Below are 16,501 nucleotides of genomic sequence, written 5' to 3' on the forward strand. Positions count from 1 at the left end.
AATATGGCAGTTCTTCGGCAAAAGCCGCGTTAAATAACTTTCTTACATTTTATACATAATTTGAAAGTAAAATATATTAAATTGTAGTTTCGATGTATATATGTATGTAATTACTCGTGTTCGTTATTACATACGGTATAAGTAAATATAATACTTTGACGAAAAATTAGAGTCTAGATTTTATTAGATTAATAAAATAATATTATATTATTTAAGTATTCAGTACGCAATAATAATTTAAATAATACGGTGGATACTTTATAAATTATTTGTACAATAAAGTTTATAATATTTAAACCATTTCCATTAAACAAATTGGCTAATAGTAATTATAAATTTCAATAAGGATTCAAAAATAATGTGGTAGGATTTATAGACATTATACAAGTCACTACATTATGAAACTTCAATTTATTATGCTACAATGAATGACAATAAAATGTATTACCTATATGGTAAAATAAATAAGGCAGTGTATGCTTTTTTGCTTTCTTTTCTGAATGTTTTATACATCCGTTTTCTATGCTTAATACTACTGTCTCTCGAAGATCACACCAAAATACCAAATGCTATGAGATTCTTTGAACTCTAGCAGAATGTGTTTTTTGTTGACAGCAGTGTTACAATCTTCATTATCCAAATACTTTAGCAAAGTGATTATATTAGTTAGTTCAAACGGCAGTGGTTATGAGAACCTCTCAATTAATACAATTTACATGTAATTACACAATATGTTTGCAATGTTTTTGGTAATACAGAGATGATAGCACTTCAGAAAATAGCACCAGAAATTATTCTTGGAGTAATTACACGTCCCAGATATTTATCATAAAGTGGAATGTAAAATATATTAATGCAAACAGGAAAGTCACAATAATTCAATTAATATTTATATTAATTGTATGTGTGATTTTTCTGTATCATTTACTATTCATCGAGGTTAATATTTGAATTTTTATTACTGAGATGTATTATATAATTTCTTTGGCAAATATCAGCGATATCTATGTAGGGAGTATCTTGAATTAAATAAAATGTATACAAATTTTGTAAATTCAAGTCATAATATAAATACACAAATTTAAAACAATTTTTTGTATTGTTGAAATTGTTATTAATGCTTTAAAAACTAGAAGCAATATTACAGCTTACTCTTAAAATTTGAAGTTCCTTGCATAATATGTTTTATATTGTAGAGATATTACAACAAATAAATTATATTACATGGTAGTAACAACATTTTTGTTAATTTTCCATCTGCTTAATTTTTACTACCTACTATGCACTTCAATACATATGTAGTTGTCATAATATGACACTAATTTGCACAATCTTGACTATAGTAGTAAGAGGCACGTATCTGAATAAGAGAAGATACAATATTTATTTTACCAATTTTATTGAACTTCGTTAAAGAAATTTTAATGTATACATGAATCAATATTTATTAAGTAACCCTTTTTTATTTAAAATAATTAGCAAACAATATATTTAATTTTTTCATTTAAAAGATCTCTAGCATTAATTTTGTAATGTTTGGTACTTCTCAATTTTATATAAAACAATATTTATGCATGGAACATTTCTGGACGACTTACAATTAAACATGGAAGCAACTTCATGTGCGAAATTAAATTATTTATTGGATACTGCCAATCAAATTGTTTGTGATTAGAATTAATTTATGATAAAAAAAAAATAAGTCTTTTCGTACATCATATTTTTATTATATATTATTGTTACTTTAAATCAATCAATATATCGCTGCAAGACATTGGACATGTATCAAGACATTAGTTACATAAATAGTTGGGTATTGTATTCATAAAATTAGATATATAAAATTATTTCATCTCGAAATTTGGTATTTACATTATTAAAGATCACGTGATAAGATAATGAAAATTACTTTGTTAATTCAATCTAAACACAGGGTATAACATATAGAGAAATAAATACTACGTAGTGAGCATTTCTAAAGTTCAGTCTTTTCATTTCTATCTTCTAATAAATTTTAAGTAATGATAATAAAAAGATTTAGATATGATTTTAGCTATGAATTTACAAATGAAAAGTGAACCTATTGTAATAATTAATTTAATTTTCATATTTGAAAATTCTGGTTAACACAAAGGTAATAAAGTGTGAAACAAATCAACATCACTTTTTGACCACACTGTATTACATTTTCATACTATCAATGGCATATATTCCTAAGACAGGTATTAGTTGTTAATCACATAGCATCCTTTTAAGAATTTCCTAATATTATTTAATGCGTGTTCAACAATAAGAATCTTTATTACATTCTTACTGTCCACGCTAAATTTAAGATATATTCAAATATGTGTATTCTATTTGTGTATCTATCTAAATAATTAAAATTGATTAAAGAAATTCATTCGCAAACATAGTTTTCATATGAATACTATGTATATATTCAAATATTATAGGAAGAACCTTGTTATTTGCACTCTAGAACGCATCGGAATTTTTTTATCTCGCATAGATTATCTGGTAACTACCCTTTCACAGTTACAGTATGAATCACAACCAGTATACGAATCTAGAATGTACGGTTTATATTAAATATTTACTAATATTTATACAGATAGAGTTTCCTCTGCATATGTTTAAGACTTTTACCGAGGTATTTCACATTTATAGTAAAGTTTTCAATTATTTCCACTTTTGCATTGACAGTAGAATGAAAACCTATTTGTAATTATTTTGCATATGGCTTATAACTTTGGTCAAAATAAATTGAAGAGCATGTAATATATTGCGATTATACCTTATCTACCACAACTAAACTCAATTAATCACTTACATATAATTTACCTATCTGTTTTAATTATAGTCAATTAAATGTATTAATATAAACAACAACTACTAATTCTGAATAACTTCATAATAATATTGTAATGACTCATTTTATTAATGTATATAAAAATTGTATCATCTTTTATGTTATTTTTAAATAATTTTTATATTCATTCACAAATGGTCATTGTGTTAAATGTTATTCTAAATTGTATATATTAATCTAATACGCTAAATTAATCATGATTTTTATTTATGAATATTTTTAGTACCTATTGATTCATTCATACATTTGAAGTAAAAACTATAAACTGAGATAATAATATAACAAATGATATTTAGTATTGACATCTAGTACAAATTATTACTGAAAATAAATTATGTACAAAGCCAAAAATTCCTAATATGCAATGCATATAACATTGCTTATAAGATTTGGAATGTATTTACAATTTTTTTTTTTTATGAAATCAACTCCATTAACTTTCATCAATTTACTAATTAATCAATTTACATAACTTCATAAGTCACTATTGATATTAGTAAACAGAACTATAATTTACAATATGTATTGCTCAATAAAAGAGTTAGAAAATTATGTAAAATTATTTTGCTGAAATTAAAATTATATCTTTCATATTTACGAGTATTGCCATCTAAATCTTTTTAAAATAGTAAGACTTTAAAACAGAATACGTGTGATTTTATATATGTTTGAACCTAGCCATCAAGACATACCTATATTCAAAATATCTGTTCTAAATATCTTTACCTAAAGAACTGTGAAAATCCAAAGTAATAACTGGTGCATTTGAAGAAATTTCAGTGCATTTTACATTATAGTGATTTATCAAGGTGTTACCATGTGAATGTACAACAAAATAATTTGATACAATGTACTGTAAAATACCATATGTAGAAAACTATAGTTAAGTACACATTATATTAAATTACCATCATCTTTGTATAACCAGTGTTTGCAAGGTTTTGTTGATATGAAATAGTATACCTCTTTAAGGTATAACATATTGCATATTAACCCAGAATTTACACAAGTACCCCATTAAAATTGACTTGCATGGAAAGCAAATTACTTAGAATCTTCCATTAAGAATTAATTCCATTGTATCTGTTTATCCATGACAATTTTTATAAATATTGTAGCCCAAAAAAAATATGAAAATAACAAACAAAATATTTCACTTTGATATCAAAATTTTTTATGAAGAGAGGTCTAATATCAGTTATTAATTATTAGGTAATGAAAGCCAATGTGGTTATAATAATTTATAATTTCATATTTAGAAGCTGAAGCAAACAATTAAAATCGTTTTCTGTTAGCTTCATATATAATACTCCTTCCTTTGTAAATTTGACGCACTGTTGCATTTTACCGTGACTTTAAACACTGAAGTTTAAATATACTATTATCTTGATTCTTTTTTTTTATAAATACTTGTGTAATAATAAGAATTATTTCTTTTTATTAGTCATCAGCAGCAGCAAAAACTAAAAAAAGATACTATTTCAAGTTATCGTGTGATATAACAAGAATAATCAGTAACCTTTGTTCAAGATAAATATACAAAAGAGTTTTGTTATAATAGTACTAATGATAGCAACATGACTTATAGCATGTCAGTTTGGTTAGCGACATGATGAACTTTCTCGTACGTTGTCTTGAACTCTTCAAACCTTTTCACTTCCTTGAGCAAGTCCTATACATATTATAAATTATAAAATACTTCATCCTATCAGAGAAATTATGTTCTCTACATCCAAACATAGGTCAGTTGAAGAGCCAAGAGCAATAGCAAAATTTAAAGAAAAAGGATAAATAATATAGCAAATCACTAAGTTATATATAACGTTGCTTGGCAATAAATACATGAACATTAAAAAAAATTAATTAAAAAATGAATAATACATGCATAAAGGAATAAACAAATAGATAGTAATTTAGTTAAATAAAGTATATTTACCTTTGGCAGTGATTTTCTATCGTAATTCTGAGCATGTTTTCCTACACATCGGCTCAGTTGCACATAAATGTCACATAATACTTCTACAGGAAAATCCTTTGTAACGTTAACAGTATGTTGCCATGCACTCTCTAACTCATTCTTATCTACCATAAGTTTCTCGTTTTCTTCGAATCTTGCTAGACTAGAATCACTCTCAATAGCAAATGACAATTCATCCATACTTTCTCGTCTAGACGAAGAATTAGATCCACTATTATCCATATTCTTATCTTCTTCCGTGAAAGACATTTTCATACTTTCATGTTCATCGATACGTTGATCGCCCACGTTATTGGTCTGAATTCCTTGTGCATCTTTTGAATTCTCGTTCTGTGAATCATTTTCGGAATCAGAATTATCAAACAAAGGTACATGCCCATTCAAAACACTGTTTGCTTCTGTTTCAAATTCTTGGAATTTTTCTAAATCAATGCTTGTATTTTCATTAGTTAGGCAAACTTTGTTATCCAGTGTAGTTACAGTTTCATCGAATGCAATTTTTTTCTTTTTATGAACCTTTTTCACGTAACCTCTAGCCCAGGCCGGTATTCGACGCTTTCTAGAATTACTATATCTCTTTCCGTTTACAACAAGAGAATGACTAGGACTTCCAGTATCCTTTTTATCTATTCGTTCAACTGTGGACGAAGATTGATCTAGTTTTGACTGGTTTTTACTTTCTGCCTCATTATTACATGTACTATCAGTAACTCTACGACTTTTGGAAATCTCACGACATTTATCCTCAAAATCGGAATCCAATTCTGCTTTTATTAACGCGTAGGCATTATCACGGAGAGAGCAAGCACGATGCCTTATCAATTTGTCTGCTGGATCTCTGTGAAAGAGCACAATAAAACATATACACGAATGGCAAAAAAGTGCATCACTAGTGAAAAGCAATATGAACTAATATGAGTGGCCTTCAATAATATAAATATTCTGTACATTCTTGAGTACTGAAATAAATGTAAGAAATTGAAGACCACTTTAACTACGGAGCAACAACAGCAACGGATAAACAGGAATGTCAGAACTACCTCTTCAATATTCCAAGGGAAGGCCTATCACGTAAGCTGACATGAAAACACACAACATGAATGTCAGTATGAACTTTAGCTCCATTATTTATATTTATATGTATTATATATGCGATAAACAATAGAAAAAGACACTTACACTAATAAATATAAATAATAGTGTATAAAGTACAAATTTTTTAAATACTAATAATTTTTTAATCAGAAAATTATGATATTCTGTATACATTTTCGTCAAAATATTAAAAATTTTCGAAATAATTTGCAAAGGAACTGGAATTAATACAAACGCACTAAATACTTCTGTGCTCAATTGCACTTAATATTTACATACATATATATTTTTAGTAATAAATTTTAGCAACAATATAAATAATATACATCAAATAAACTGACCTATCAGGATTATATTCCAAAGCATTTTTACAAATCAGATCAATGTCATCAAGAAAATCTCGAGCACAAAGATAACAATGCATATCAATCTTTGTCATCATTGTTTCTAAGTCCATAGGCTGTTTTATTATCATGTTATAATCTGGTACTTCTTCTGTGTCTACTGGTTTTGTAAACATGAAAAATCTATAACGCAGAAACTCGATATTAATTAATACTTCATGAAGTACACAGAAAGAAAAGATATAAAAAAAAAAGATACATAAAAATACTTACTGTCTATTCCTCGCAAGTTTCGCACAAATTTCCCTTAAAAAAATCCTTAATTCTCTTAAGGAAACTTCTTGCTTTTCATATAAAACTTTTTTCTCCTCTTCTGTCAATTTCATTGGCATAGGGTCTGGTGCTAAAGGAAGTTCTTCTAACACTTCAACTTTGTCGTCTTTCATTTTTGGTAGCTTTAAGCTTTGAATCATGAAAATATGTCGGAAAAATTTCGACCTTTGCTCTGCTGTTGGTGTTTTCATCCAATAAACTTCTCCACGAAGTTCGCTAAAAAGACTTCGTAGTTGGCTAGGGAGGTCTTGATATGTTGTATCACTTGTAGCTAAAATTAAGATAGGCAATGAAGGAGCAAGTGCTGCAATACGACACAAGAAAACTGCTTTCACAGTTTCAGGTACAAGTGGCCACCATTGATCTATTGACCGAATATAAATTATGGACGGTACATTCCTGGCAGCTTCATTAAATACCTACATTAGAAAAATGAATACAGACGTGTATGAAGGTATGTTTTATTTAATTAATATCTATTTTTTATTATTATCAATAACCAACCTGCACACAGGTTTCTTCTGGAGAACGTCCACTTTCTGCAAAAAGAGTACTGACATCTAATGTTTGAACTGGTAGATGTTCCATATGGTATAATAATGCTTGTGCTAAGTGTGGCCCTTGACCTTCAGATAGATTTCCTCCAGAAATTAGTAGCCTTGGACGATGTATTCCTGTGCTAATTTTTACTCTGATAGAACGTTTAATATAATAATATTAAATTAAAATATAATTATTATATGTATGATAATATTTTATACATTACATCATAAATGCTTATGAGATTATTACTTTGCCATAGTAGGATTAACTCCTTGAGGAAATATTCCTTTTACTGAATTAAGTAACTCTTCTAGTGGAGGTCCTAATAAGGGTTCCATAAAAGGTTGTAATTTTCTTCGAGAACAAGGTGATACTCTTTGAGATGATGGTACAAGTATAGAACTGGCTTGTGCAAAATCCCGTTTTTTTACCTGTAAAAGTATATATGATTTAGTATCTTTAATTATTTATTATTCATTTACTGTTTATTATTAAAAACATACTGCAACTCGTTCAGGATCTAAAAGCAATCTGTTACTAGTCATGTATATTTGAGGATACGTTCTTCTCAAGCCTTGTAAAACTGCTTCAGTACACAAAGCTCGTAAATCTGAACCACAATACCCCGTTGCTTTTTCAGCTAGTACTTCTAACAATTGATCCGATGGAGGATTTTTCCATTTGCTAACATGGATTTTTAATATTTCTAGCCTTTCTTTCATAGCAGGTAGAGGAAAAAATAATTCTCGATCGAAACGACCAGGTCTGCGTAATGCTGGATCAATAGCATCTATTCTATTTGTTGCTCCAATAACTATAACCTGTTGTTAAATAAACAAAGCATGATAATTATTCCTATATGTTAAAAATTAACAATTCAAAAATATTTTACCTCTCCCCTATCACTGAGGCCATCCATAAGCGCCAAAAGAGTAGACACAATACTAGCATGAATCTGATCCTGTTTCGTACTTCTAACAGGTGCGAGGCCATCTATTTCATCAAAAAATATTATGGACGGTTTCATTTGTTGAGCCTGCTCAAACAACAGTCGCAATTGGCGTTCTGATTCTCCAACCCATTTGGATAGACAATCTGCGCCTTTCCTCATAAAGAACGCCATTTTTCTACTGCCTTGACTACATTCATTTGCCAATGCTCTAGCTATTAATGTTTTACCAGTTCCTATGTCAGTATTTAATATTTAATATTAATTATGATAATTTATATTTATATATTGATAGATATACTTTACATATACTTATTAATATAGTTATGTACATATACAAAATAATACCTGGTGGACCATGAAATAGTACTCCTTTTGGTGGAGTAATGTGAAAACGATCAAAAACGTCTGGATACATCATAGGAAAAACAACCATTTCTTTAAGGCAGTGAATGTGTGACTCTAAACCTCCAACATCATTGAACCTAATATTAGTATCTAAAGTAATTGGGTTTATATCTGCTTTACGATCAGGTGGTCCACCTTGAGGTATTGCCGATTGTCTGTTATAAAATTGATATAATTAATAACTTATTATACAATAGCACTAATTTGTTTATGAATTTTTTCTAATCTTACCTTGCTTTTTTGCTTTTCTTCTTATCATACCGTTGAGGTTCTGAATCGCTAGAGTCACTAGAGCTTGTACTTTTGCTTCTATGTTTACGTCTTCTCATAGAATTACTAAGAACACTTCTAAGTGCTTTTATAGATCGTCGAACTGGTTCTACATTAGCTTGAAATCTATCTACAGCTGGCTTCTTTTGACGTAAACTGTACTTTCTAGGGCCTGGAGAATCCGAGGATTCACTTAAATCACTATCTACCACTGTAAAATGATGAGTTATAAATGATAGAAACATACTATTATTAATGAACGAAAGTATTCACGTGTGTATTAATGTAAACCTCGAACCTGTAAGCTTCTTACCCCTCGGTAATTGCCGTTGTGCTGTCCTTCTAGTTCGTTTAATACGTGTATACATATCTTCATAACCCTATTAATCAGATTATAATATTTCATTATTATTTTGTAAATACTCTAGAAAAATTAAAAAGCGATACATGTTAATTGTTTTATATTAAAAATTCGGAATGAAAAACGTTTATTTATATTAAAAAAATGTTAAAAAATCATTTTACATCTTCATTTTCAGAATTATCATTATTTTCTGCTTTTTCACTTTCTTGCGAGCTGTCTTCATCTGCTTCATCTTGTTCTACTTTAGGCTTTTCATCCTTTTCAATTAAATTTCCACCAAGTCTTGTTACAGGTCCTTCTTTAAGTCTGGTTGGGCTATTAGATTTACTTGTTCTACACACAAATTTTTTCAATATAGAAGTTTAATCACATTTAAAATACATGAATTATATTTAGAGATATTTACCTTACATCTTTTTCTTCGTTTGACTTACTTCTGGTTTCTATTTTATCTTTATGTTCTCTATCTGTTCTTTCCCGCTCTTGTCTATCTTTAAGTTCCCTGATATCTTTTTCTTGCTCTGTTTTTTCTCTAAGATCGCGATCAGTTCTGCCTCTAAGTTCTCTACTATTTTGCCGATCATGCTCTGTTCTCTCCCTCATATGCCTTGATGAATTCTTGTTAGGAGGATGATTTTCACGTGATCTAAGGGGCATACGCTCTCTAAGATCACGTTTTCTTTCAGGAACTTCATCCACCATGTCTTTATCGGATGAAGAACCATGTTGAAACATAGGATAACCTTTCAATGTTTGTGTTCCTAAAAAATATTATAGGTATTTCAAAAAAAAAAAAAAAACTTAATTAAATTATATTAAATATATAATAAAAATAACTTCATATTAAATGTAATGTAAAAGTATTTTTTACCTAAAATCCAACTAGTATTGAGATTATCATATGTTTGCATTCTGTTACGGGTACTGCGACGTACACTTAAATTATTCATAGATATATGGGAATTAGAGTTTGAATGTGATCGTAAAGTACGTAAACTTTTAACCCGCCTGGCATTAGAACTAAGACGGCGGTTTCTTTGAGAAAAAATATCTTCTTCTGTATCCATTGAATCCAATGCAGCATCATCATCTGACATTATCTAAAATATATCAGTTACAAATTGTTTGTCATTAAATTTAAACTTATTCAATTGTATAAGTTAATAATTTTAGAAAATGCGTGAGATAGTATAAATTTATTATAAAATGATAAATATTTTATTGTTTTCAGGTGTATAGAATGATCTACCACAGACAAAATACTTAAATGGTACTCTTGAGTTTAAAGATATAAAAAATATTATAAACATAATTTTAAGGAATAAATATGATGCAGAAAGTATGTTCTTTGCAAGGTCATTATTGTCAAAATTTTCAAAGTTAATGTATTTTTTTTAATCCTTCAGCAATGGAGAGAACAATTTAGTGTTCCACTCATGCATACAAAGATTTATGTATGCTCAAATATTTATATTAGTAAACTGAGGATAAATGCTTGCAATGCTTGTTAATAATTTTGCTCATTATATGCATATGAAAAAATAGAAGTCCATACTTCATATATAATAAAAATTATCAAAATGGTGTTAAGTGGAACTACATATTGTCATTTCTTATGCTTTGTAATTGATTTGAATCAAATTTAATAATGTTCTATAATATGACCTTGAAATGACCACAGATTCAAAAAAATTAACAAAAACTGATTAGGTTAGTAAATTAGTGATTGATATAGAATTATAAATAATCAATTGATTCTTAATTTGATTAATAGCACTTTAAATTACAAAAAAATGAAATTTGCTATCACTTTTCTTAGAAAATGTACTATGTAACATTCATGAAACAATATTTTATAAACAAAATAACTGTGCAATTCATTTTGCATAAACTACGACTTTAATTCTTAATTGGAACTATCTAACTCACAGGTTTAGATGTAACATGTAAATATTATAACTAACTTGATCTTTGAATCTGACACATTAAATTATTTTTTACTAAACGCTAAAACAAAATGCTCAATCAGAAAAAACCATTTAACTAACTCTATAAAATATTAAACATCAGATAATCACAATTTGTAGTACACTTTCAACAAGAGCTAATTCATTTCAATTAACAAGAATGTACTATTAGAGTACATTTTAAATAATGAATTATTAATTAAAAAAACCTCACTTAAAACATTTATTAAACTGAATAAGGTAACTTAATAATACATTGCTTATTTTTTAATTATTTGTGTTAAAGGTCATTTCAATATCGTATTATAATATATTAATGAATTCATTTTATTATTAGCAACAAGCTGTAAGATGTGAAAATATGTTTGTTAATTTAAAACAAACACATTGACCCAAAAAACTTAAAAAATTATGACCCTGAGAAAAAGATATTTTTCTTACCATATTTGTGTGGTTTTTAAATAATTCAAATTATCTGTTCAAAATTTTATCGTAACTTTGAATGCAATGGAGTAAATCAGATGGTTTATTTCTGGTTAACAACTTTGTATATTAATTAAGATTGGATATTTATTGTTTAAATGTACAAATTAAAAAATAAACTGACTTTCGAAAACAATAAAATTATAAATATGATGTCTCGTTAAACAAGCTATTATAAATACAAAAAAAAATATGAATTTATTCCGCAATCTAAAGGTATAAGAACAAAAGATATCTTTTGACAATTAACAGGTGTTTTTTTTTCATGCTTTTCCTTTTTATATAATAGTACACCGCCCACTTTAATACATTTTTGAAAAGACAAAAGCTATGAAAATAAATGGAAAATATTCTTTAATAAGAAGTGATGATAAAGCTGATAAAGAATCGTTTAAAATGTAAAACAGTAGAAATTAAACTATGTACTGTCTATAGTAATAATAAACAAAGCACCATGGAAGCAATTAGTGTCTTCCTGAAACAGAAGAATTTTAACCTCTGTAATCGTTCACTATTTCAGACTTTCGAAATATAAAACATTTAATACTTTAATGCACAAATTACCTTCATCTGGCCAGTTCTTGCTGCCAATTTTTATTTAAATTAAAAACAAAACTTGTAACGTCCGTCATATGCCTCAGGTAAAGTAACACCACTTTCTCGATCGAGTGCACGTAGCGCATGCACACTGAGCCTTCACAAAGGTCGTTTTACGATCGACTATCACTTAAAATTATTGTACACTAAAACGTGACAAATGAAAGCTTGCATAATGCACATAACTACTAACAAGTTTATAGATGTGATAGAAAATTTTTTTTCTGCCGGTGATTATGAAATTTGTATTGAAAACAGTCTTTGCATATGCGAACTCATACTGAAATTAGCTGTAAACGTATCCGTACACCTAACCTAACCGTTTGCCAGCAGTGCTCACCTCGAAGTATACAGGGTGTTCGTTATGGCGGTAACCACAATTATTGAGTCATTTCCAAGTATTTGTCAAACAAAATCATAAACAAAAGATTGTTAATTTGCAATAGGAAATTGTTGTGACGAAAACTTTGGAATTATATTCTATTTTACAAACAAATTTTAATTATTTTCTTATTTTTAATTGAAATCACATAGTTTCTTTTTGTAATATTGTAGAAGGAATGAAAACAAATGTATTAATATTAAACAAAGTTAATTTTATTAATATTTAACTTGGAAAAGATATCTCAAACACAAAAAATCATTTTTGCGATAATTCACTTTAAGCGTACAATACACTTATGTGATTGAGTGGATTAAACAAGAATATGATAAAATGGTGAAAACTACTTACCCATTTAACCCTTAGGCATGCAGGGATTTAGTAGACACCCAGTAGAATACATTGTGCGGTCCTACCAGATATAGATTGGCTTTTTTTAAATTAAACTAACAAAATTGAAGTAAACACTATTTACAAGAGTAACATAAAGAAAAACAAAAGTATTTATTTATAATTAAAAAGAAAACAATTTAAAAAGTCGGTAAATCACTATTTGTTTTCTTATGTTACAAATATGAACGCGTCTACTTAAGAGTTGGAGTAAATATTCAAATTACACTTTAGCGAATGTTTCTATTTAAAAAAATAAGATATAAAATAGATTAATTAATTACGACATTTTTCTTCTGAATATTTATACTTTATTGAAAATTGACAAATTTATTTATAACTTTTTTGGTATATCTTTGGAATAATAAGCGCCTTGTAAAAACTCAACGCTTCTCGTTGCAATAATGTTACTTGCTTTCTCTCTGGTTTCTTTTTAATTTTTATTTTATCTTATTTACGGAAAACGAATATATTTTGATATCGAGACTTGAATAGAAAATCGAGACAACTTGGAGTGGAATACATTGGAAAATGTATTATTTATGACAAAGACTGAATTTATATAATAATCTAATAATACAAATTTTGTAATAACATAAGCGATGCATTTCATTACTATATTATTGTATGTAATGCATTAATACTACATACAAACGCATTGAAATGCAATAAATGTTACGGATTTTTGATGTATTAAAAAATGTGATAGAATATAGAGCGAAGTGTAAAAAGTTTCGGTGAAAGACACGGAGAAGAAGATAACACGACATTCGCAGGTCATGGAAAATATAAGAAAATAATTCATTAGAAAAGTTGGTATATATATATATATATATACATACACATATGTTAAATTACCGTTAAAATTAACCATTATATCTATTATAATATCCGTAATATTTTCGAAAAAAATTGCCAGTGCGTAAAGCCTGAATCGCACTTTGTCTTTTAAATTTGTCTTTTATTTATAAAAAGTATGTTTTCATAATACTTAAATATTATTGTTATTTCAGTGTTTCGTATGTTACAATTTACACGATTTATGCAAATGTCATATTATTAAAGTTCTTAAAAATAAAAAAATATATTTAATATAAAACATATTAATAATATAATATTGGACAATTGTAGTAAATTATTAGGTTAGCTGTAACTTTAAAAATGTTCTTAGTTTTATGATGATAAAATATCCCAAGTTCCATCCGTTATCATATTAAGTTATGAGAAAATGCAACTTATTGCTACAATACTTTCTGACTGATGAGTTTGATCAGTTACCATCTTTACCGACTTCGGTGATTGTTGAGTATACTTTCTAGAGTTATCAACCTTAAACAATGAGGTCGCTTCAAAATTATTAATATTGTACAATATTAATATTTAAAATTGTGACACCAAACAAATAAGATATGGAATAGATGTTGCAGGCAATGATATTTCGTGTTGCATGAATTGAAGATTGACAAGCTCTCTCGTCATGTCAGTGTTACGTTCAAAGTTAACGATTTAGAATGGAATAAGACTACAACTCTATAAGCGGTAAGAATTAAAACTAAGGATTGATTTCGATGTATCATCATATTTCACAGGAATGAAACACCGTGTACAATTATTGCACATATGAAACTTATCTACTTAAATACTAATACCAAAATACTAATTGTTTATAAAAATATTTAGAAAAATATAGGAAAATATCATATATTTTTCTTTTTTATTTAGTCATTGGTATTATACAACGAAAGATTTTCTAAAATATGAAGTTGAAAATATTAAATTTAATATCAGAAGGAATGACTTTCCAAGAATGATGAGATTCAATATTAGTATTAAACTAACTTTCGCCGATTCTCTCGAAATTATATTAAATTTCATGTATGATTTTATCAGATCTATTACTTAACATTTCATGTAGTTTTCTTCGAGTGTTCATTTGCAACTCCTCCTCGTGGCGAGATCTGGTAAACATATTAATTGCAACCAAGGATTATTGTCCGTCGCGGATAATATCTAACTAATCGACTGCGAACTTAGAATAGCTTCTTATTATATAAAAATAAATATAATATGAGAAGCTTCCTTTTTTTCTCTTTTCTATTTCCATTCTCTTTATGTGATTTTAAATTATGAGTCATAAATAAAGATATGGAAGTTTCAAGTGTTGTTTGATATGAACAATTTTACTAAGCTGTTAAGGTAGCTGTAAATTTGAAAATATTAGTTTCATCTTACTAAACTGTTTCAACTTCCTTCTGTAAGAATAAATTGAATTTTTTGAGGTTGTTACGTTTTATAGCACTACAAATAATATACATATATAAACATTTTTTGTTGGTCAGCCTGTCCGATGGGATACGTCAAAACTTTGACGGTCATAGCACTGGATCACGTTACTGTATTACCGTCGGCTAACCGCGCATGCGAGATAAAGTCGGTGCGTCACATGCTATATGCAACGAGAGATTTTTTTCCAATGGAAGAGATTTTTCCATAAGTCAATTCTATACATTTGTAATTTTGCTACCATTTCTGTCGTTTTACATTTACTTTTATAATTTCTTATGTATGTCCTGGCTTTTCGTTCCCCTTATTACTGACGTAATTAAGAAAATTAAACGTTTTTCAAAGAAATAACATTAAAACCCTCATATTTTGATACATGCATGTTCTGTTTATGAAAAAACATTTAATATATTATGATGAAATATAAGGTTATTCAAATTTGTATATTTAGCAAATATTTTATTTAACAATACTATTATTTTATTTATTGTAATTATAATAATATTAAAATGTTTCGTTTTGTAGGTTATAAACGTGCATAATATGGTATATGGAACAGTAAAGTTCTGAAGCACTTCTGTCGATTAACATTTTGTTCAAATGTATTGCTGTCAAAAATTTCACATTTTTTGTCCATTAAGCGTTTCATTTGGTAAAGTATTTGATTTGATATGTATTCAGTAATAAACAATATGAATGTTAAAATTAGACTATGAAATAATAAAAAGAAGAAATTTAGCATTTTGAGAAAGTTAAAGGAAGACAAAAAGTATTCAACTCTGGTTTATAAACTTCAAAATTGGAGACTTATTCAAAATCAAGCCAATAAGATCAAAGAACGTCATAAATAATAACAGTGAACAATATTTATAATTACAGAACAACTCATTTTTATCAAACTATAATAATAGAACCAGTAGATCATTAGAAAAATTGAACAAAATTGTGCAGAAACAGTTTATGTTTTAAAAAGACATGATAATAATGATAGTAATAATAATAATGTCTTTCTCATTTTATGTAAAAAGTATATGAACTTATTAATACTAACACAATATGGTATACTTTAATGAAATTAACATGGAATAAATATAGTGTTCCTTTTACATTTACTATTTGCTAAATATTATTATTATTTCAAATATTTATAATAATTTATTTCAAACATTCTTTAACTTATAAAATGTTTAATGACTGTATCAAAATAATTATTTATTTTCAGAGAATATTTATTATAGGAACTTGT

At 27.5% G+C, this 16,501-nt stretch overlaps 1 protein-coding gene across 4 annotated transcripts; it reads right to left on the reverse strand.

Moving 5' to 3' along the window:
- Nucleotides 1-3,432: 3,432 nt before the first annotated feature.
- On the reverse strand, nucleotides 3,433-12,493 carry LOC143153617 (ATPase family AAA domain-containing protein 2-like). Of its 4 annotated transcripts, XM_076325031.1 has the most exons (17): nucleotides 12,168-12,493; nucleotides 12,057-12,078; nucleotides 10,025-10,253; nucleotides 9,560-9,914; nucleotides 9,315-9,486; nucleotides 9,088-9,169; nucleotides 8,751-9,000; nucleotides 8,460-8,674; nucleotides 8,055-8,347; nucleotides 7,666-7,983; nucleotides 7,412-7,593; nucleotides 7,124-7,310; nucleotides 6,560-7,038; nucleotides 6,284-6,469; nucleotides 5,888-5,923; nucleotides 4,806-5,685; nucleotides 3,433-4,541 (listed from the first exon to the last, which is right to left on the reverse strand). In XM_076325031.1, the coding sequence occupies exons 2-17, from the start codon at nucleotides 12,057-12,059 to the stop codon at nucleotides 4,452-4,454; spliced, it is 3,957 nt and encodes a 1,318-aa protein (XP_076181146.1). In that variant the 5' UTR covers nucleotides 12,060-12,078; nucleotides 12,168-12,493; the 3' UTR covers nucleotides 3,433-4,451. The 4 variants fall into 4 exon arrangements, with proteins under 4 accessions (XP_076181146.1, XP_076181147.1, XP_076181145.1 ...); XM_076325032.1 differs by lacking the exon at nucleotides 12,057-12,078 and having other exon boundaries at nucleotides 9,103-9,169; XM_076325030.1 differs by lacking the exon at nucleotides 12,057-12,078.
- Nucleotides 12,494-16,501: the final 4,008 nt, after the last annotated feature.

Source organism: Ptiloglossa arizonensis, chromosome 13 (assembly GCF_051014685.1).
Source record: "Ptiloglossa arizonensis isolate GNS036 chromosome 13, iyPtiAriz1_principal, whole genome shotgun sequence".
Lineage (NCBI taxonomy): Eukaryota > Metazoa > Arthropoda > Insecta > Hymenoptera > Colletidae > Ptiloglossa > Ptiloglossa arizonensis.

Excerpts from the sequence above, each read along its gene's own strand:
- LOC143153617 (XM_076325030.1), bottom strand. Across the intron at positions 9,487-9,559 it reads AACGAAGAAAAAGATGTAAG|AACAAGTAAATCTAATAGCC; the intron begins GTAAATATCTCT and ends ATTTGTGTGTAG. Across the intron at positions 4,542-4,805 it reads ATAGAAAATCACTGCCAAAG|GACTTGCTCAAGGAAGTGAA; the intron begins GTAAATATACTT and ends TAATATGTATAG.